This window comes from Apis mellifera, linkage group LG11, assembly GCF_003254395.2.
Source record: "Apis mellifera strain DH4 linkage group LG11, Amel_HAv3.1, whole genome shotgun sequence".
Taxonomy (NCBI): Eukaryota; Metazoa; Arthropoda; class Insecta; order Hymenoptera; family Apidae; genus Apis; species Apis mellifera.
In genome coordinates this window covers 14,399,056-14,420,608 of record NC_037648.1, presented here as the reverse complement: position 1 = coordinate 14,420,608, position 21,553 = coordinate 14,399,056, and the positions used below count along the sequence as shown (strand labels likewise).

At 27.9% G+C, this 21,553-nt stretch overlaps 3 protein-coding genes and 1 long non-coding RNA gene across 16 annotated transcripts; 1 reads left to right on the top strand and 3 right to left on the bottom strand.

Annotated features, from left to right (window-relative positions):
- Nucleotides 1-351: 351 nt before the first annotated feature.
- On the bottom strand, nt 352-3,298 carry LOC409068 (annexin B11). 7 transcript variants are annotated; one of them, XM_026444060.1, is made up of 10 exons: nt 3,142-3,298; nt 2,997-3,003; nt 2,863-2,921; nt 1,957-2,523; nt 1,659-1,835; nt 1,375-1,579; nt 1,133-1,285; nt 882-1,055; nt 627-808; nt 352-555 (listed from the first exon to the last, which is right to left on the bottom strand). In XM_026444060.1, the coding sequence occupies exons 3-10, from the start codon at nt 2,878-2,880 to the stop codon at nt 505-507; spliced, it is 1,527 nt and encodes a 508-aa protein (XP_026299845.1). In that variant the 5' UTR covers nt 2,881-2,921; nt 2,997-3,003; nt 3,142-3,298; the 3' UTR covers nt 352-504. The 7 variants fall into 7 exon arrangements, with proteins under 7 accessions (XP_026299845.1, XP_623349.2, XP_006566649.2 ...); XM_623346.6 differs by having other exon boundaries at nt 2,997-3,052; nt 3,142-3,273; XM_006566586.3 differs by lacking the exon at nt 2,997-3,003 and having other exon boundaries at nt 3,142-3,293.
- A 2,713-nt stretch (nt 3,299-6,011) lies between these two features.
- On the bottom strand, nt 6,012-14,101 carry LOC411457 (galactosylgalactosylxylosylprotein 3-beta-glucuronosyltransferase P). 7 transcript variants are annotated; one of them, XM_006566582.3, is made up of 5 exons: nt 13,122-14,101; nt 8,866-9,044; nt 8,394-8,778; nt 7,747-7,904; nt 6,012-7,475 (listed from the first exon to the last, which is right to left on the bottom strand). In XM_006566582.3, exons 2-5 carry the CDS (start codon nt 9,031-9,033, stop codon nt 7,077-7,079), a joined length of 1,110 nt encoding a protein of 369 aa, XP_006566645.1. In that variant the 5' UTR covers nt 9,034-9,044; nt 13,122-14,101; the 3' UTR covers nt 6,012-7,076. The 7 variants fall into 7 exon arrangements, with proteins under 7 accessions (XP_006566645.1, XP_006566646.1, XP_006566644.1 ...); XM_006566583.3 differs by having other exon boundaries at nt 13,929-14,101; XM_006566581.3 differs by having other exon boundaries at nt 8,836-9,044; nt 13,929-14,100.
- A 921-nt stretch (nt 14,102-15,022) lies between these two features.
- LOC113219128 lies at nt 15,023-17,109 on the top strand. Its single transcript, XR_003305778.1, has 2 exons — nt 15,023-15,432; nt 16,945-17,109. It is a non-coding gene; the product is annotated as an uncharacterized LOC113219128 (long non-coding RNA).
- On the bottom strand, nt 16,246-20,622 carry LOC408317. Its single transcript, XM_391869.7, has 8 exons — nt 20,382-20,622; nt 18,603-18,795; nt 18,352-18,469; nt 18,143-18,253; nt 17,943-18,050; nt 17,586-17,852; nt 17,181-17,454; nt 16,246-17,106 (listed from the first exon to the last, which is right to left on the bottom strand). Exons 1-8 carry the CDS (start codon nt 20,400-20,402, stop codon nt 16,999-17,001), a joined length of 1,200 nt encoding a protein of 399 aa, XP_391869.3. The 5' UTR covers nt 20,403-20,622; the 3' UTR covers nt 16,246-16,998.
- Between the last annotated feature and the right edge of the window lie 931 nt (nt 20,623-21,553).

Sequence of the window (21,553 nt, the reverse complement as noted above, 5' to 3'; positions counted from 1 at the left end):
TAAAATTTTTGCATTTTTATTCCCTTTCATTCATTTTTATTTTAGAATATTAATAAAATATATAATATTATATAGAAATATGTATATATGTATATGTAGCATATATAAAATAAAAATGATAACAATATATTTTATAAATATTAAAATACTATATAGTCATCATTTTATTGTCAATATTTTTCCATTTTTAAATATTTTATTGTAGATTTGTAATTAAATAATATTTTTATATTTCAATTTTTAACAATGTAATGTAAAGATTTGAGATTCATCATATAAAGCTTTACCTTATACCTTATATTATAATATATGCAAACTTTTATAAGTTTTTTTATGTAATTAAAATTGTAATTAAAAGTTTTTATGTAAATTATAATATTTCAATATATCATTCATTTACATCAACATATTAAGCAATCAAGAATATATAAACAAATATATAATAATAATAAAATATTTGAAAAAGTCATTAAATGGAACCAAATATAACTTCTGTTAATAGTTTTAAGAAATGAGTGCTAGAAGACATTTCTTGTAATGACCAGAACAATCACCCTGTAAAAATATGATCATTAGATTTAATTTTTTATTTTTTTATATTATATTATTCTATCAAATATACTAACGGAAATAAAATCTTCTAGCGATTCATTATATCGCTGTCTAAATATTTCTTTGATTTCTCCCATGTCTATTTCACAACGAGTAACAACCAATCTGATTAAACGATCATCGTCTGTACCAAGACCTTTCATGCTTTTATATAATTGTTCAGCAAAGAAACCTGCTCTATCTTTAACGCATTCCACTATAAATTAATTTTGCATTAATATATAATTTTAAAAATATATGTGTAAAATAATATAATATTTGTTATTTACCAATTGCTAAAAGACCTTTCTTAATATCACCCGAAAACTCGTTTTTAATTGCAGTTTCAATGTTGTTACCAGTAATATTTTCATATTCTTCAAATATTTGTTTCAGTTGTGGTACATTTCTTTGAACAAGTATTGAATTAAATACTGATTCATCAGTTCCAAAACGAAGTTCACCTAAAATGAAAAATCAAAGTGATAATTTTAAAGATTTTAGAAATATCATGAAATATTTATATTATTACAAAAATTACCAGCTCTAAGAAGCTCTTTTGCATCTTCTATAGCAGATGCAGGATTCACATCAAATGATTCATCTCTATTAGCACAACATAATGATACCATTAATCGCTTAAAATTTCCAGAAGTATCATCTCTTAAATCATCCTCTAATGTTTTTCCATACACTAAATGAAAAAAAATATTGAAAATTTTTAATAAAGAATTTGTAATATTATATAATCTGTAATATTATATTATCTCAAACAAAACTTACTTGCTTCATAAGCTTGTTTAATCACACAAATCTCATGATTAGACATAGTACACAATACTTCGATAAGAACGCATTCGTCGGTACCAATACCTGCCATTGCATCATGCAATTCTTTGGCATAAAATTGCGGTAATGGCATCATCATAGCAAGAATTAATTTTTCGAAATTACCCGATAATTCGGACTTTAAATCTTTTATAAGATCCTTTTTTATTATTAAAAAAATTTTAATTAATTTTTAATAATTGTTCTTCTATATTTTATATTAAATTTTAATTTTTTACCTTCCCATATAAAGTCTTAAATTGAACAGCAATTTCTTGGCGCTGTAGATTACTACGATTGGCAAGTACATTAATAATAGCCTTTTCATCTGTACCAAAACCTTTCATTGCTTTTCTTAAAATTTCTGCATCTGCTCTGGCATCAAAATCATTATATGATACGACTGTAGGAGATAACTGTAACCCAAAAAACAAATCATATACAATATTTTTAATAAGGAAGTACTGAATAAAATACATTTAATATTTAAAAAATATAGCCTTTTATATATATATATATATCTTCATTTAATCTCACCTTAGGCGCAAACTGATTTCTCCGGGGGGCTGGGGCTGGATGAGCTTGATAAGATCTATCCTTGTGTGGAGAATAGAATCCTGCACCCTGCCCCCCAGGATAGCTTCCGCCTTGATAGGAGCTTGAATTATTTGAATAAACATTGGGACCAAAGGTATAAGGAGAAGATGTATTAAAACATTCTTTTGAATCTGACATAGTTTGAAGATTTGGATAATTATAATTTTGCTGTTGTGGATATATTGTAGATTGATTTAGATATGATTGCTGCATTTGTGGAGAATAAGAGGATTTTTGCATAAAAGGCATTTGAGGAGTTTCTGGAGTTGGAGGAGGATATTGAGGATATTGATTAGGTATAGGATGACAAGGTTGTGTTGGATAAGGAGTTAAGACTTGAGAAGAATAAGGCTGTGGCATTCCAAAAGATACAGGAGGAATATTTGTAAAGCCTATATTGCCACTTTGAGAATAAGGCGGAGCACCGGGGGCAGAGGGTGTGCCAGGTGGAACCCCAAATGATGTTGGTGGTTTTACATTTCCAGGAATCACTGGTGGTGGTGGTCCCTTTGATAGTCAGAGTACAAATAGAAAATGTTACAATCAAATTTTTATATATACTCTGAAAAAAAGGTACTTGGAAAAAAGGTAAATAGAAGGAATGCAGGTCTTAGTTATTTCAAATAAAAAAGAATTTTGAATAAAATTGCATCAAAAATGTATATTACATTGTATATAAGATTACTGCATATTAAGAAAAATGAAATCTATCCATGAGACCTATTTTTATAATATTTTTTCATTGAAAATATCTCATTTACAAATATTTCAATTTGTTACGAAATATAAAAATGTATAATATTACAAAAAAATTTATAATAAAAAAGAGAAAGTAAATATACTTACTTGATAACCGTAACTCATTTTGGTTGGTTCGATGTAAAACAATCACTGGATACAAAAATCTATAATTAAAAAATGATTTGAATTAAATATTATTAAAATGAAAAAAATAATGTCTGATAATCATTCTGACAAACCTTAGAACTTAATGAAAAAAAAAAACAAATTTAGCGATGTTCAACGGAAGCACTTGCTGCGAACAATGGCAAAGAAACCGTTTTGATGTAACTATTGCAACTCTATATAAAGTTATTTACGCTACAAGAAGATTTTAGAGCTTACCTAAACTTTCGTGGAATCGTATCCTATAGATATCGACAATTTTATTTATATGATATATAGGTAATGATACTTGAACTAAAAGTATATTTTCTAATAAATAGGAATTTAAAAGAAATTGCTTAACGGAAGTTATAGAAAAATAATTTTTTACAATATAGTGACGTCACAAGTTTGACAAGTTGACGTAGCACAGTGAATTATTGAAATATTGAATCAAAGGAAATATATGTAATTCAAACGCGGCAATAAAATAAAATTTAAAATATTTTTAAACATTAGCTGTTTAAAAGAGATTTCTTTATTTCTCACGTATTTAAATTATATATATATATATATAATTTAATAATAAATAATATATAATAATAATATATATATATATAATTTAATAATAAATGAAATTAAACTTTAATTTTTGTATCACTTTTTAATATATAAATATATTTTTCAATATATTCTTCTTCTAAGAAATTTTTTTTTCCAGTTTTAATACTTTTGTGAATTTCTCATTTCGAAACATTCATATACAATTTTATTTACAATATTTCTTAAATTAGTATTTTTAAGTTAATAAATTGTCGCTTTATTTCTTCTTTTTTTTAAATTGTTAATTGGATATTTTATGTTCATAAGTTAAAAAAGAAATTAAATAATGAATTTAGTATTAATGGCGCTATCTCGCGGACAAACTGTAGAAGCTATAATTTAATAGAAACACAAAATATACGAAAAATTATATATTTGTGATGTCATAGATAAAAAGAATAATATTATTAGAAAAAGAATAGAGAATTGATTGATATTACTATCTCTTGAATATTAAAAATGTTTTTTTTCAAAAGTACTCAAAAAATAATACTGATTCTTAAATCTTATGTTACTTTATTCTGTCTTTAAAAAGATATCTTTGATAGTTAAAAGATAGCGTTAACTGTCAATTCTTGTTCTATTTCTATCTTTGTTTTCTTTGTCTATTATTTTCTGTCTTTTTATGTGTTTTATTTATAACACTTTGAAGATGGCATTGATTTCAATTTTTTTTACGCTATCTTTATTCTCTTCGTACAATATTGCTCTCTTTATCTATATTAATTTCATTTATTTTAAAGATAGTGTTGATTCTCCAATTTTTTTTCCGTTCACTATTTGCTTTCCTTCTCTATGTTTTGGCACATGATCGCAAATGAATAGGATATCAATGGAAAACACTTTCATTATTTCTCTTTCAAAATTGCAATGCATCTTAATCTTTAATGTAAAAAATATAGATATTACATTCTCGGTTTTACAATGTATCTTGTCAAATATTGCAAAACATAATATATTTTGATATAATGTCGTGAGATATAAAAAAATTTTTAAGCATTTTACCGAAAAACGATGCTATCGAAGATTTCTTATCGAATTTATTCTTTATAATTCTGATAATACATTTTGCTCATAAGTTAAACGAAAAAGTAAATAGAAAAGTTTAATATTATTGGCAATATTTTGCAGATGGATGCTGAAGCTCCGGGACTTGATAATAGGATATATAATATATAGAATGTATGAGGTATTCATAATGACATAAAAAGCAGCATTGTGCGAGAATACTTCCCATTATGCTGAAAACGCAATATTGAATATTAAGCTTTAAAATTTCTGTATTTTTAACACTCGCAACTCAAAAATGGAATTTCAAATAATTTTCTTGTATAAATCTATAAAATTTGGTAAAAAATTCTTGCCTATATTACGGTATCTTGTGAATTTGATAAAAATCTCACGTCTCATTTTTTTTTTTTCTTTTTTCAATTATATTTTCATGATACAAAATTGTAAATTCGGACAAAAATTTTTATTGTCAGAAATTTCGATTTTATATTAAGAGAATATAACTCAAGAAGTAATAGAGACTCAAAATTTTTTTATTTTCAAGAATAAAAAATTTTTTAGGAGCGTATATTTTATAATCAGTCTACACATGTATTAAGAACACGGATCTTTAATTAAAATGTTTTCCGTGCATTTTTATATATATTCAAAATCATGATCTCTAATTTAAAGCTGTTTTTATTTTTTTTTTTTTTATTTTACTATATGATTAAATGTTTCATTTATTTTTTATGATTGTTAAAGTTATTAATACTGATGCAAAGACATAATTGGTACGAAGCCAACATTTTCTAACAACAAGTTTATTGCTTTCACGATATTTCAGCTTAATTAGAATACGGGCAAATTGCAGAAAACTGCAAACTGAAATTTATAATTTATACACGTTGTGCCCGTCAACATTTTTACAAAATTATGTATATATATATATATATATATATATATATATATATATATATCGACAAATTCTTACTAATATAAGAATATTTGTAATTAATTTTGTAAGAATCATCGATATTGAACAAATTAAAAAATAAATTTGTTAATCTTATAAATTCTAAAAAAAAAAAAAAAAAAAATAACATATATAATTATATTCGTTCAACATGCCATTCTTTATAATTTTAATCTTTATTTTGATATTGCTGGACTAGATAATAATATTTTGGATGCGTGCAAAATTTAAAATTATTCTTCTTGAATAAATAAAAGCAAAGAAATTTGAAAAAGATTATTTGATAATTAAAAAATTTGTTTCAGATTATTATTTTCTATATTCATCTGTATTATTTTGATAATTAATAATCATTGCATATTGAGATGCAACTTCAAAAGATCTGTTTTTCTTAAAATAAATATATTTAAAAGTCGTATAAATTAATATTTATTCGTAAGATTTTGTTATAGATCTTTTGAAAAACGCTTTGTTGCATTTCATTTTTTTTCCCCTATCTACGCATGCATTCGATATGATATCAAATTTGATGATTGAAATCTTTTTTTTTATTGCAAATTGCGATAATCTTAATTTTATGATATTATTTACTTTACTATTAAAAACCAGTGCACATAATATTTTGTCATCGTCTTCTTCTTCTTTTTTTTTTTTTTTTTTGTTCACTTAATATTATATACTATGCACAGATAATTTTCAATTTTCTTTCTTAAAAATAACAAGAAGTAACATGAAATAATAATATTAAAGAAACAATAAAAACGGATCTAATTATAAAAACAGAGTAAATAAAATAATTTCCTACTCGCTATTTCGCATGGTAAATTCGTAAATATTTGACAAAAATATAATTTAAAACGATACTTATGTAAGAATAAGTACAAAAGGTAATTTGTATTCACTTTGTTACATTAAAAACTTAATGAATATTCGATGTGTGATTTTTAAAGAAGCAGTTGATTCATTAATCAGATACAAAATAAATGCGTAGTTGCGAAGCTACAATAAATGGAAAACGACTAACTTTATAAAATAAAATGGAAGAAGTTGCAAGAATGATGCAAGAAGTTATACTGAGCAATAAAATTTTTTCTCTGATATAAATTTTTTTTTTCTTATCATAATATTATCGCATCGAATAACTTTCAATTGAATCACTTTTCCCGCGCTAATTGGTCTTCATTTTATTAAGTAATTACTGTAACAACTAAAGTTTTAATATTAATTAAATATATTATATGTAAAATATCACTATATTATACAGAAACATACTTCCATAACAAGATTAGATCAATTTCAATTCTTTTTTTCTTAATTTATTTAAAAAATTTTAAGCTAATAAAAGAAATTCATATTTTTTTCCCCCAGATTCAATTGCTCAAGATTAATAACAAGCTTAAAAAAAAAAAACAACAACATTATGAAGATCATTTATCTACAACATTTCCTATGGAGATCTTAAACAGTAAAAAAATTAGAAAAAAAAAAAATCATTACTACGCCAATCGTACTTTACAATACTTCAGGCACTGAATCACTTTGTTTCGTACTTATTAATCATTAAAATTAGATCGAACTCGAAAATGCAGTCGTTATCGACTTAACATCATACTATTTGTTGTTTTAATTTAACTAGGTTCGTTTCACCGTACAGTTTCGTATCAAGGGGCGCACTTGGTTCGTTCTTTTTTGTCTGCGTATGCCAAGCGAGTACCTTGGTGCAATTATCGGCCAAGAATTCAATCTCTTTCGGTTCGAACGGTGCCAAACTTTTTAAAAATCCATCTTCCTCGTATCCAGCTTTGAACGGCATCGAGGCATTTGGCCTTTGAAGCAGGAACTTCACGTTCACAGCGAAACCTGCCATATCGACTGGGAATTTCCGACCGGCGATCCATCCATCGTAAAATCCCACGAATTTTTCGTTTTTAATAATTGGCGAGCTTAAGCCAAATTTGGTGCATAAACCGACAGGAAACATGGACACTCGTTTCGTTTTACGTATCTAAAATATATAATTTAACTATGTTTAATTATTTAAGTATAGTCACAATTAAATAACGTTATCTAAAGTAAGCGATATAATTTTATGCTACGTTTTATGACGATAAAAGCAAACAAATTTCAAGCAATTTATAAATATGTTTCGTTTCCTTTTTTTTTTTTTTTTTTTTTTTTTTTAGTATACGTAAAATTATATTAATTATATTTCTCACAGTCCTTTATAATTTAAAGAACTTTATCGTGTAATAAGAATATATCTGCAAAAATAATACTTCGTCGAAGAGTGCTATATCATAGGTATTGTCATCATCGGCGAAATAGAAGACGCCATTAGTTGCATTTGCTCTGATCCATTGTAAGCCACGATTCCGATTAGACACGCCTCGTGGTTTGGCACCCTTTTTCTGCTTGTACTTTTCAGGCATCGGAGCTGGAAAAAACACAAAACACTATAATACAATTCAATATATATATATATACACATCAATTTGCATAAATGTCAATATGATTCCATGTTTGTAAAAGCATGGCCGAGTATCACAACTACATATTAAACACGGAATGGCCTGACTAACAAAATCAATATGAAGCTTTTTCATCAAGACCTTTGCGGTTGTTTCAATTAATTTTCTGGCAATACGGTTATCGATCAACGAGATTAATTTTCATCTATTATACTATTCATACATACCGACTGTGGCGTGTTTAAGATTTCGAAATTGCTTTCCTTTGATTATTTTGAAGAAAAATATTATAAAATAATAAAAATCAATATTAAAATAATTATTCTTAAATATATAACAGACAAAGAAAATAGGATCGTTCCCAAAATTGATCTTACTCGCACTTAATTAGATCTAATTAACGCCATTTTAATTAGCAAATTCCTAAGTTTTAATTTCCAATCTATTGAATTTACCAGTCAGATGCTCGAACTTCAATCCTGTTCGTTTCAGCAACCTCGTGACTTGTTTAGTGGCGACTCTCGCGTCCTCGATAACGAGCCAGTGAACATTCTTTACCAACATTAAAGTATGCGACATCCTGGTGAGTTCCGGTATTTGTTCTGGCCGACGATACGTCGGCGTGATTATATACAACGGTTCCGGGATATTATCCGAATTCGTCGACGATTCTCTTCGCCTCTCCTCGTTCAACGATACGTTTTGCTCATTCTTCGAATTATTCTCGGTTAACTCGAGAATATCCTTGTGCAAATAATTCGTCAACTGTTGTACCAACATCGAGGTTATGTCTGGGCTGAGCCCGTTCATCTCTTGAACTTTATGCACAGCGCTTTTGATCTACAGACAGAGGGCAGTGTTTGAAATCGCGAACGATCGATGTTTTTCATGATTTACCATTTCTTCCTTGAATTTAGACGTCCTTACGTAGCGTTCTACTTCTTCCTGTGATAAAACAGGGCCGTCTTCCGCTGATCCACCCGTGTTGAAATCTGCGATCTGATCGAATCGTACGCTCGTTGACAAATGGTATTGGTAAAACACCACGAACAGACCTATTAAGGCTATCACCCCCATTTTCATAGATGACTTCATTATACCTGAACCTGAAAGGTAAGAGGACGATAATTAATATATATGACAGATAGATTTGACACATATTCCTCGTTGATACTTGTGCTTGCAGGATTACAGAATTAGAAAAAGAAGAAGAAAAAGAAGAAGAGAAGGAATATTGTCGCCATGATATTTACCTCTAAACCGAGTTAATAATGATACAAGTTAATAATTTTGAAATTATCTCAAGCGGTATATACATATATACGTTTGGACAAATAATGAAGTTCATCGAAACTATCCTCCTTTCTTCTTTCTTTCAAAAATTGCTCACTTCGCAAACGAATGAGAGTAAAATTAGGAAATATAACATCCTCGTGCATTAAAGCTTTTATAAGACGGAAACGATAAGATATGCGCTTCCTGCGATACGTACTATATACTTCTTTATGCAGATGAGATTTTGAAAAATCGTCGCGTGATTAATTTTAATACGTGAAATACGTGACATTTGCCTCTTCCTCTAACGATTATGAAATTGTAACGTTTCACATATTTCCCCCCCGTCGAATCCCAAACATTATCGTGATTTCGTGTTCATCAATATTTTTTAATTAAGAATATATTTTACATGATTATCGATGAGTTAAATATAATAAAAAAAAAAAATTGAAAAGAAAGGAATCATTTATATAATTTTTTATTACACCAGATATTTCTTAGAGAATAGATTTTTCTTTTAAATAAATAACATTCCATTTATTATTTATTTCGATACTTCTAATAATGATTTATAAATTTTCTTCGAACTGATAACTATACATAATAGATAACATTTTTTTTTTAAATTAAAAACCGGAAATTTAGATATCTAGAGTATTTTATCTAGATCTAGAAAATTGCTAGTGTTTCAATTTTTAAAAATGTCGATTTATATATATATATATACATTTTTTATACGATAAGAATTTTATTTTACATTAAATATTTATTTTTTATCATCATTTTATAATATATCATATTTTATTTATTGCTTTTATCTTTGTGATAATCTTATCATTGTACACAAAAAATAATTTATGTTTAATAAATTAATAATAACCTACCCCATAAAAGTGACTTAGATATTTTATTTTTTAATTCTATTCTTATGTAATTTTTTTTTTCTTTTTTTCTTCTTCCAAACAGACTCGATCACTCGTACAATTAGAAACTATTTTCATAGATCTCTCAATTGTTATTATTATTTTTTTTTCACTCCTTACTTTTTCTTGATATAATAATATAACTTTATTATTAATATTCTAATATTAATAAATTCACAAGTATGGAAGAGAAAAATTACATTACAAGAAGATGATGATTACACATTACTGATCAATAATAGAATAAAATATATTTTTTGACAACTGGAAATAATATCGAAAGCAACATGTTCCTCCATTATCTTACACTCGTCGAACGATAAGAGAGAACGAGTGCAAATAGAAAAATTTATCTTTCAACATAAGCATAAATTTCTTAATGATGACGGAAAATTAGTCAAATATTAATTTATTTGCTCGAAATATATATATATCATCGATGATAAAAAAAAAAAAAAAAAAGGAAATAAAAGGCACACAATCGTGAAAAAAAACTGTGTGTGTGTGTTGACAAAGCGCGGAGATCTGTCGTCTGTGTTTGAGGAGAGAAACATTTGTTAATTACTCGAACGTTCGATCGAGATCTACGAACGCTACGATTTTATTGGAAAGGCAAAAAATATTTCTAATAAACGTGTAAAAGTTTTCCCCGCTATTATTATTTTACTTTGTCCAACTTCGAATCAAATTTTAAAGAAACGCGAAAAAAAGAAATGAACGAAATATCGATCGATTTTTTATATCGTGAACAGGATATATCTGAGAATAAAAGAGAATATAATAGAGAAGAGAATTTAGAATTAACAATAAATTTTAAAGAAATAATTAAAATATTTAAGAGATGTTATTTCGTTTGAATAAATGGATTAAATAAAATGAAGAAAAAAATAATGCGTAAGCTTGTTACTCATTTATTCATTGTAATGTGATACTATTTTGATGAAAGTTAGTAGATTTGCTACAACGCACTTCGAATTTGAGACGAGAACGAAAATGATCTTCGTGCGTGAAATTTTTTTTTTTGTAAATTTTATCTATGAAATGAATTACGATTCGTTAAAATTTATGAAAAAAAAAAAAAATTACTTCATACAAGAGACAAGAGTTTTATTTTTCAATTTTGCCTTTTGTGCATATATTCAAATATATTAAAGATAATTATTCTAACCTTTATTTATTAATATTAATTCATTACTGGAATATAACAGGTATTTCACAAACTGAATATTGTTTCGTATTTTTTTGTTTTTTATAATAGTTGAAAAATAAAATATAAATGTCTGCAATTATCAAAAAAAAAATGAACAAATGATTGTTATATAAAAATTAAATTGTTAATAAAAATTTTGTTTTTGTACAAGCATGATTATACGTGAAGCTTTGAAGGAGTGAAATCAATTCTTAAAGTTTTTTTTTTTAAATTTTGTTAAAAATATAGATAAAATTATAGATTTTGTAATCTTGTGAAAAATATTTCGAGACAAAATTGTATTGAAAATATGCTTAAAATTTTTTAGAGAATTTTATTTCTTCGAGAAAGATTTTAGCTGAAAAAAAAAAAATGAAAATTTCTTACGCATCGTTACGCAATATTTTAATAAATCACTTTTTTAAATATGCTTAATTACATATATACCTCTCTTCAAATAAAATAATGATAGCGATTCAATAAATTTTCGCGCCAGAATGGTAACACGATTGATAACAAAACAGAGAAAAATATATATATTTGCTTATGTTTCAAATCAAGTATATATCACTTGACTGGTTTTGGTGTATTGTGATTCATATCTTTTATATACGAAAAACACTCGCTTAATATTTAACTAACAAAGTTAATTAGCTTAATTAATAAGCATACGTATAATTGAAAAAATAAAAATATATATATATATAAAATTAAGCAAAATTAAACAAAAAATATATATAATGAAAAAAAAATAAATATTAAAAAAAGGGAATAATAATAAAGAATATAAAAGTAAAACAATCAATAATTAAAATGTTAAAACATGTTACGAAATTGTGAAATTTCAACATGTGCGACATTACATAATTGAATTAGAGAATTGCAAATAGTCTACTAAAGGATCGATTAGACTTAATTTAGCGCCATGATAGACGTACTCGTGGCTGGAAAGTTGGCTAGCGGGACGGCACAGAGACAAGAGACATACTCTACTCGTACCATCTAATTCAACCTTTGATGATCTCGAACCTTTGGTGACTTTACACTTTTAAATTCTGGCGGTACACTGGTTGATCATGATTCTTGATCATAATCCTTATTTCATATTTCTACATCAATGTTATGTGAAATTCCTATTTTATTCGATCCTGACGTGTCTTGTTTATTTTTCTCGAGAAGGGATATCATATGATTTAATTTATAAATATATCCATTTCAATGATGAAAATATGTATATATGTTAATTTTATAATTTTTTCAGATAAGAGAATACTTTTTATTATGTAAAATATGATATAAAATCGATTAGATATTTCTTTTTATCAGCTTTCTAATCATAATAATATGTACTTGTTATAATTGATGTAGTGTGCAATATGAAGTTTGGTTAGGTGTAAAAATAGGTCACATAAAGCTGCAATTCTCTAAAATTCTCCTTTGGTAAATTCTTTCTATTTAGTGGCGCCACTTGACACCGGTTTCTTTTTCGATACACGTCTTTTGTTCTAACGGAAAAACTTTATCTAGATTCAAAATATATTTTGACTATATCTAATGTTTTCCCTCCTTTTTCAATCGATACGAATTACGAAAATGCGCACAATCTGCTTGGAATGATTTTATCAATTTTTCTTAATTTGCTTATTAATTTTTATATAAAAATTAAATGGGGAATATAATTCCTACATTATAACCTTCTGCAATCGATTAATTATATACATATACGCTATTAATCCAATCAACTCTGAATGTCCCTATTATTTATCTTAGACAAAAAGTAGACTAAAACTTACCTGATAAACGGTGTTCATACTCCTTTCATGAGTTGTAATGGTTCTCTTTCTTTACGTAATTTGTATAGAAAATAGTTTGTCGCACATTTTAAGTGTTCGCGCGTTTTTTTTTTTTTTTTTTTTTACAATATAAGGAATAATACCACGGTAGCTATGACACTGTAACGTTTCGGTGATATGATGACGGTAAATTTCCATTAAAATTCGAAATTAGTGATTTTTCACGATCGGTGATTATTCTATTCGCGATACACTTGTATACCAAACCATAGAATGTATGATATATCAAATGTTGTTGCTTCATGATTTTTAACAACTGTCTTGTCCATATTTCGATACAAATTTACGCCTTCAATATATTAATAAAGAGCAAATCCATTTAACAACTGCAACGGATTCCATTGCTGTTAAATGATGTTTCGTCGAATCGTGTTTGTTTTCCTTTCCGATGCGGATAACAAATTGACAGACAATCATGAGAATTTTAGAACATATGAATAACCAAGAGATCGCTCCCTGGAATCGATTTTCATGAATTTTCATTGTATTACGATTACGTTCGAAAGACCGGGTGACGGAAGCATATTGCCACTGGCACGAGGATGATCTGTATTATAAAACATCACTGATTCTTTCTTTCACTAATCTGCAGCACTTTGATCGTTTGGCAAATGTATTTTTAGCGAGAAGTCTCGAACCGTTTTGAAACGTTGGCCACATGTCGTGCGCAAAATAGACCGATCAGTTTTCAGTTTTAATGACAAACCGTTTCGATGTTCTTGATAACATTATAGTCTATTTAATTACCTTCCTAATTGCATATTTATCTATTGTACATTTCAATTGTGTTCTGTCAGCGAAAAAAAAAAAGGAAACAATACACCTGACGGAAAGATCCGACAAAACGACGATGAAACGACACTCCTCCGTCGGTTAACACTGAACTGTTCCCTCGTTGCATTCCCCTTGTGCGATCCGTCTATGTTCGCATTATATATATAACCCCCACTATTTCGTTTCAGCTGGCGCAGCAGCCGACGCTGTCACTACTTGTATGTATATGTATATGTACACGCATATATGTATATATATATATATATATAATATATAATATGTATATATACATTTCTATACTATCATGATACATATGCGCGTTACACTGAATCACGTGGAAGAATGTATTTGGCGCAGAGTAGGTGTTTCTATCGATCTTTCAAACATCCGCGTGGCGATCGTTTCTGATCGAACGATCAAACGATCAATTAGATTTGGACATTGAATATATTATAGCTTCATTGATTCAAGAAAGATTCAAAGGAAATATATTTGATTTTAAAATTATAAAATTTTTACTCAATATAATTACTTGTACAATAAGTAATTACAAGGTGAAAAAATATTTAGATAAAGATATAAAAAGATATAAAAATATTTTATTCGAATAGAATGATACAAATAGAATGAATGATACGTGTTATATGATTCATTTGTTTTATTGGATATCTCCTTGAAACACAATATCGAATTATTGAATTATCGATTTTTCAATTGATTTGATTGATTAAATCTACATCAACAATAAAAAAAAAAAATAATATAAAAATAAAATAAGAAAAAAAAAATCTTGCCCAAATGATAAAAAGTTTAATAGCATCATTGTTAAACGTTAAATGTAAAGTTAAGTTACAAAGTATTAAGTTTTAAGTAGAAATAATATATACTTTTACATAGTGATTTCAGCAAATATTACCGATTCACCATAATGACGATTAATATTGTAAGGGTTAAGTCCACATTTGAATTAAATAAAAAAAGAATTGATCGACAAATGAAAATCAAATGACAAATTTTTCAAAATACATCAACTTCGATTTTCAAATTAATTTTTGAGTTAAATTTATTTAAGCGAGGAGACTAATGCAGGATTAAGAAAGGGTAGTACGAGGGAAAGTTTAATAGTAAGTCAATCGGTTTATATAAGATAGTTTTTCGAATTGTTCGTTATTATTCGTATTCAATAATGGAATAAAATCAATGCGAATCTTTTAATTTTTGTTAACTTAATGTCCCCATAACAAGTGGAATCGATCGATAACTATGCTCGACAGATACCATGTGGTTTTCTCTCTTTCTAACTGTCGTCATTTCAACTATCTCTCGCCTCGTCTTTCAGCGACCGAAGTATTGATCCAACCGAGCAATACTTATACACACAGTGTATGTAACATTGTAAACGACCACGGTTGTCTACGAATCTCGGAAGGGAATTGTAAACGACGTTGTCCGAATTTTCTTCTTTTTAATCTGGTAGGTATGTACTATACACTCGTTGAGGTTAAGATAAGAATAATGCAGGAATTACACGTGCAATTACTGAATGCGTTGCGTAAAACGCTTACGAGAGACGAGAGAGGGAAGGAAGATCTAGAATAAAGTTGAGCCATGACCTATACAGAAACGGATCATTTTATAATTTCATAAAGCAAATTTTAATCTATTTTAATCGAGGGGGGAACTAAGTTAGGAATTCGATCGATTTAATATGGGATATGGAAATTCTATTAATACAGTGCAGAATCAAAATAAGACGGTTTGTTCAATTATTTATATTCATTTTAATGTCACTCTATTCTCACTGAGAATATATTTTTTTTATTATTATAATTTCAATATTTTATAATTTTTTTTTTCTTAAATAAACGAAGTGTAGTTATATTTTAATAGTTATCTTCCGAGTACGTTGCAACTTATTGACATATAAATATTATTACGTAAATAACATATGTAATAAGTATTTTGAAAGGAGAGATGAAAAATATAATTTTATGTTGATTCGAATCGTTTGAATCGTTTCATATATCGACTTTTAAAATACGAAACAACTGGTTTTTAGCAGATTATAAGTTTGTTCATATTTTTAAAAATAAATATGAAATTCGCTTTGAGAAAATTAAATTAAAATATACAATTTTCGAATTGATACAGCGATAAAGGTAAATAATTTCCTTATTTTTAAATCAAAAAATATTCATTCATATCCAAAAATAAATATATATAAAATAAATAATGCAACAATACTCTAAAACAAATGGAATGAACATGAATTTTTAATAAAAATATCTTCGGTATCGATTCCTGTATTTTTTTTAATGAAACAAGTATAAACAATATAAATAATACAAAAACATTAAAAACATTGAAAAGTCTTGATTCTATTTATAACAAATCTTTCAATTATCCTTGCATTCGTTCAATTTTAGTTACTACTGGAATGTTAGCTTATGATCAGTAAAAAAAGAGAATTATCTATATTAATTATAAAAAAATGTATCTCATACTTTTCTATGAAACTTTGAATTAATTAATTAATTAAAAAAAAAGAAATATTTAAATAAACAATACACATTAGTATTGCAAGTATTACAAATTTTTCTAAAAGTACAAATCCTATTGCGTTCATGACATTGGTATTTCTTTTCAGTCTTTAAATCTTGCACAATGCTGCGAATTTAATACAATTACATTAAAGCTAATATATCCCGTCCATCCATCCATCCGCTTTGATTAATCAAAAATTAACTCGAATTATCATTAATAGAATTAAAAAAAATATTTCTTCACGTATATATAACACATGCATGATCTAATAAATTTTGTTAATTTTCAGACTAACTAGAATTATTATATCGTCAATAATTAACATATTCAATATATTTCAATAATCAATAATCATTAGAATTATTAAAAATAATTGTACTTGGTCAACCGACGATCAAAATAGCAAGCATTTTTTAACGAAATCCGATATGTTTATCGATTTAAGTTTCATGAACGCGTCCCTTTGCTCATCCATGCGATCTGACACACAAAGCTTCTATCACAATTCAACGTTAGATCCGCTTCGACGGACATAGCGGTTGAAATAATCTGGACGCCAACACTTGCAGCTTCCCGGTACCAGGAACCAGTCGTAATACAATCTTACCTGTATCAAAAATAAATATATAAGAGTCAAGAAACAACTTCTTTCTTACTTTAAAATCTAATTGTTCTAATTACCTGGAAACAACCCATCTCATCAACACCATCGCAATGATGCTGGGATCCACTGTTTCGAGCCTCGTTTTCACCTGCACGCTTTTGCAAATATTGTTGGTAATTTTGAAAATCGTGGACAGGAGGCGGCGAGCCTGCAACATCTCTTAGACCATTGATCCTGGAGTTTTGGTTTTCTTCCACAAACGTATCTGGATAGAAAATTTCCGCTACTAGCAAGCTAGTCCATCTTGGGGATGATAGGCAACCACCGTCCAAATAATGACACCTTGATTGCCTGTAAAAAATGGTTAGATATCAATGATCAATAGTAACAATTATAACATTTATACAGTTATAATATACAGTTATATATATATATATATATATATATACAGTTACAACATTTCAATCAAATGTATGTATTACATGCATCTGGTCACTTCAATAGTCTGTGTGAAATAACCCTCGTATGGTATTTGAACTACATAACGCCAAACGCCTTGATAATTCTTGGCGAACACAGGTGTCGCGTATTCCACTTTGGCTGGGCAAGGTGTAGGTGGGCCAGTGTACTCTGGTTTCTCTTGTGGCGGTGTCCGTTGACGATACTCGGGCGTGGAGGGCTCGTCACGACGCTCAGCTGCTGACGTAGCCAATGGCTCACCTTGTATAGCCTTGTACAGCATGCAAACCCTTCAACGCAAACAGAAGATTATATATAGTTGGTGATACGAATTTGGTTTGTTTGGTCGATTTAACGATTGTTAATATTTGACAACTTACACTCCTCCACCATTCTCGCAAAATTTACGGCCATTTCTGAGAGTGTCTAACGCGCTTTCTGAATCGGATGATCGTTTGCTTCTGCTTCGTTTCTCGTCAGTGTCTACACTGATATTCGAAAAAAAAAAAAAAGAAATATAAAATGTTTTATAAAATGTACAATAAACGAGAGAAATTAAAGTCTCTACGTGTTTACTAACGAGTTTTGGAAGTACGAGTGAACTGTGGCCACCTTCGGTAATGAATCGTCGGCTTTGAGTATAGGCAACGCTTTGCTCAAAAATTTGAGCGTGTGATTTTTCAATAGTGCGCTACAAGAAAAAAAAAATGTAATAAATATATAAGAAAACAAAAGACGTAATACGGAGAAATTAAGATTTGTTACGAAAATTTTATATTTTACACTTACAAAGGATATGACGAACCGTTGAAATATTGATTCATAGGATTCCGTGGAATATAACCCTTGTTAAGGTCTCCACAAATATTATGTATAGAAACGAAACCTTTTCCCTGTTTACCGGTATCTAAAATTTTTGTTTCGTTAATTTTTCAAGTACTAATGTTGATTTATATATAAAGAAACGATAGAAAAAAATTATTTCTTAATCATTTCTTCGGTAATTTTCAACGCTTGTTAAAACGCAACACAACACGTACCATAGCACTCTTTATCGCTGTCTATATAAGGTGGTGGCCTCACTTTAGGCGGTTCTGCATTTGGTGATTTAACAAAAGCGTAATATCCTTCTGGTGGTTCATTAGATTCCGTTGTCGAATCGACGTCGTTTGATTTCGTTTGTTTCGTATCCGGATGCTCATTTGCACGACACGTAAGGCACAAAAGTATCAGCTATAAATTTGATATTCATTATGTCATATTATTCCTTTATACATGTCGTATTTTTTACACTAATCGTTCAATTACATCGTTCAATTCAATCGTAACACTTTTCTCATTCGTTATAAAAATCGTGAAAATCGAGACGAGGCATAGTTAACCTTAACCTCATTACAGCGGCCGAATTAAAATACTTAACCTAAAACAAACGGAAGGTATGTCAACATTTCGTAGATCGAACGAATTATCGTCTGCAACAAGTGGGAACCATTATTCGAATATGAAGCGGAGATCAACGGGATATAAATATCGCGTTGTTCGAACTAGCTCGTCTGTCAATGATCTCTCGGCTCTACACGTTTCGCTCTTACAAGACATTCCCCGTTAGTAAGATACCAAGGTGTATCGTATTCGGCCTTAACGGTACTCGGTCCACGTTCCATGGACTATTAATACCCGAGACTATAGTCTTGTATACTGACTGCCCCACTAAGCGTGCACGATCACTAGTCATCATTGCATTCTTTCGGCTCTTTAATCTTCAGGAATTTCGAGGATAAAAATTGTGACGTTCAATTATTAGATTATCCAAGCTTTTAATGATTAATCAAGTTACTAAAAAAAATTATTAATTTTGACTGTAGAAATTGTAATTGAACTTGCAAGATTATTCGTTTGATTTTTAGGTTTAGCGTTAGAACGATTCCGAATGATTAGAAATACAATGGAGATTTTACGATTGTAATCGTGAATTTTCTTTATGGTTGAATTGTATAGAAAAAAATTTGAGAAAAATAGTAATTTTTTTTCAGAGGAAAAAATCTAATTCTAATATAAATAATTAATCTAATTAATTTTTATCAAATCAAATGTTATAATTGTAGAAGATAAAAATTGATAAAAATTATAGCGAAATCTTGATTTATTTATTTATTTATTTTTAACAAGAACATTATATTGACTTTGATCAATATTATCTTATCTTAGAATGAATTCAAGAAAAAAAAATAAAAATAAAAATAAAAATAATGATGACACTTGAAATCAACAAATAATTTCAAAGTACATAAAATATACATCAGTTTGATTAATAATCATAATAAAATTCAACTAATTTTTTTATCTGTGATATTAAAAAAGGCGAAAAAGTATATTTTTCCCGCATGATGTTTATTACGCATTTGTGTAACGGTATTACTTTATACCGGTTCCCTGTGATTACTGAATACGGGACCTTTCTATAATAAACATCAACTTACATTAAATTTATATAATTTTTTTCTCTAGTTTTGATTTGTAATACACACACACCAATCAGACATATTATCAGATATATTTGTTTCGATGGAGATTATGTTCAATCAAAATGTCTATTGAAATTGAAAACAAATAATTTAAAAAAATATTGTCATTGCACATAAAAACAATTTTTTGTTGAATGATAAAAAATTATTTAAAAATATATATATATATATATATATATATATATAAAAATAAAAATTTTGTTAGTGGATAAAAATATAACACAAGTATGAATAATAATATTCATATAATATTTAGAAATAAAAAATAAAAAAAAAGATATTTTGTCAACTCACAACAAATGTTCGGAATTTCATTGTAGTATCCTTTCTTCTTTGACACAGAAACCAAATGCGTTGAACTTAAAATAGGAGTTCTACCTCTGAGATGTCTCGTGACCAGACGACGGTCATAGCAAAACTGAACACATTGAACTCATGCTATGGTATAAAGAGCCACCTGCCTTCGGTTCTGTACTCATCACCAAAGGCATCCATGAAATGTCCCACGACACATTATGCTTCAATGCATGCTCGAAATCTCTTTATTTTTTTGCATACTTCTTGAATATGTATATATATGTTTTAAGAGAATTTAAAAATGTGAAATTAAATTAGAATACAAGTTTAAAAAATCCAAGCCTATTAAGTATAAAGTTTAAATTTTTTCAATTAAAATATGTCCAATTTTTAAGAACTTTTATTATATTGTATATTAAATGAATTACCATATTTTATATTAAGTTTTAAGTTACTTAATAAATTCAGATTCAATTTCTGCTCATCATAAATTATACAAAATAGGGATAAAATTTTAAAGATGTACATGACAATGAATATCAATATTTGGCGCGCCGCATTAATCTTGTGCACATGCGCATTCGGAACGAATTCCACACTAGAAGAAGAAAGATAGCGGGAAGTGATTATATGAGACGAAGACACAAACAATGTAGTATATCCTTTTATTTAGATCAACGAATCGCCCATTTCCGTATCCAATAATTATCATTTTTAGAGAAGTTTAATTAATCTTTAAGCAGATTTTTTTTTTTAAAATTGAATATTTTTAAACAATATTACATTTCATATTATTATTTTTTCTGCATATTTATCAATATATCTATATTTCTAATGAAATTAACAAATTTTCATCGATATTTCCTCTGTGAGAGATATTGCGTACAATTTATCATGTCGGAGAAAGATTTGAAGTGAGATCAGCACATTTCCGGAAATGTACGTCTTCGTAGTAGTTGGTCAAGGTCATCAACTCATTGAGCATCCATGGTAAGTACAAAGAAGAATGTGGAACGACAACCTATCGATCTACACATTAGAGTTACGCGCATGAACTATATTCTTCATTTTTCTGAGATTAATCCATTATAATCGTGAAAAAATTATAATTATATTTATAAATAAATGTTAAGTATAAAATAATTATCCTTTTCGATCTGTAAATTAAG

What these genes read in the sequence shown, in the direction of transcription:
- LOC409068 (XM_026444060.1), bottom strand. An exon ending in GAAATCAGTTTGCGCCTAAG is followed by an intron (nt 1,836 to 1,956) that starts GTGAGATTAAAT and finishes TTTGGGTTACAG; the next exon opens with TTATCTCCTACAGTCGTATC. An exon ending in TAAACAAGCTTATGAAGCAA is followed by an intron (nt 1,286 to 1,374) that starts GTAAGTTTTGTT and finishes TTTTTCATTTAG; the next exon opens with TGTATGGAAAAACATTAGAG.
- LOC411457 (XM_006566581.3), bottom strand. Translation starts at nt 9,033, where the DNA reads ATGAAGTCATCTATGAAAATGGGGGTGATAGCCTTAATAGGTCTGTTC. An exon ending in CTAAATTCAAGGAAGAAATG is followed by an intron (nt 8,779 to 8,835) that starts GTAAATCATGAA and finishes CTCTGTCTGTAG; the next exon opens with ATCAAAAGCGCTGTGCATAA. An exon ending in ATATAGCACTCTTCGACGAA is followed by an intron (nt 7,476 to 7,746) that starts GTATTATTTTTG and finishes TATATATTTTAG; the next exon opens with ATACGTAAAACGAAACGAGT.
- LOC408317 (XM_391869.7), bottom strand. Translation starts at nt 20,402, where the DNA reads ATGAAATTCCGAACATTTGTT. An exon ending in AACGGTTCGTCATATCCTTT is followed by an intron (nt 18,254 to 18,351) that starts GTAAGTGTAAAA and finishes TTTTTCTTGTAG; the next exon opens with CGCACTATTGAAAAATCACA. An exon ending in ATTGAAGTGACCAGATGCAT is followed by an intron (nt 17,455 to 17,585) that starts GTAATACATACA and finishes CATTTTTTACAG; the next exon opens with GCAATCAAGGTGTCATTATT.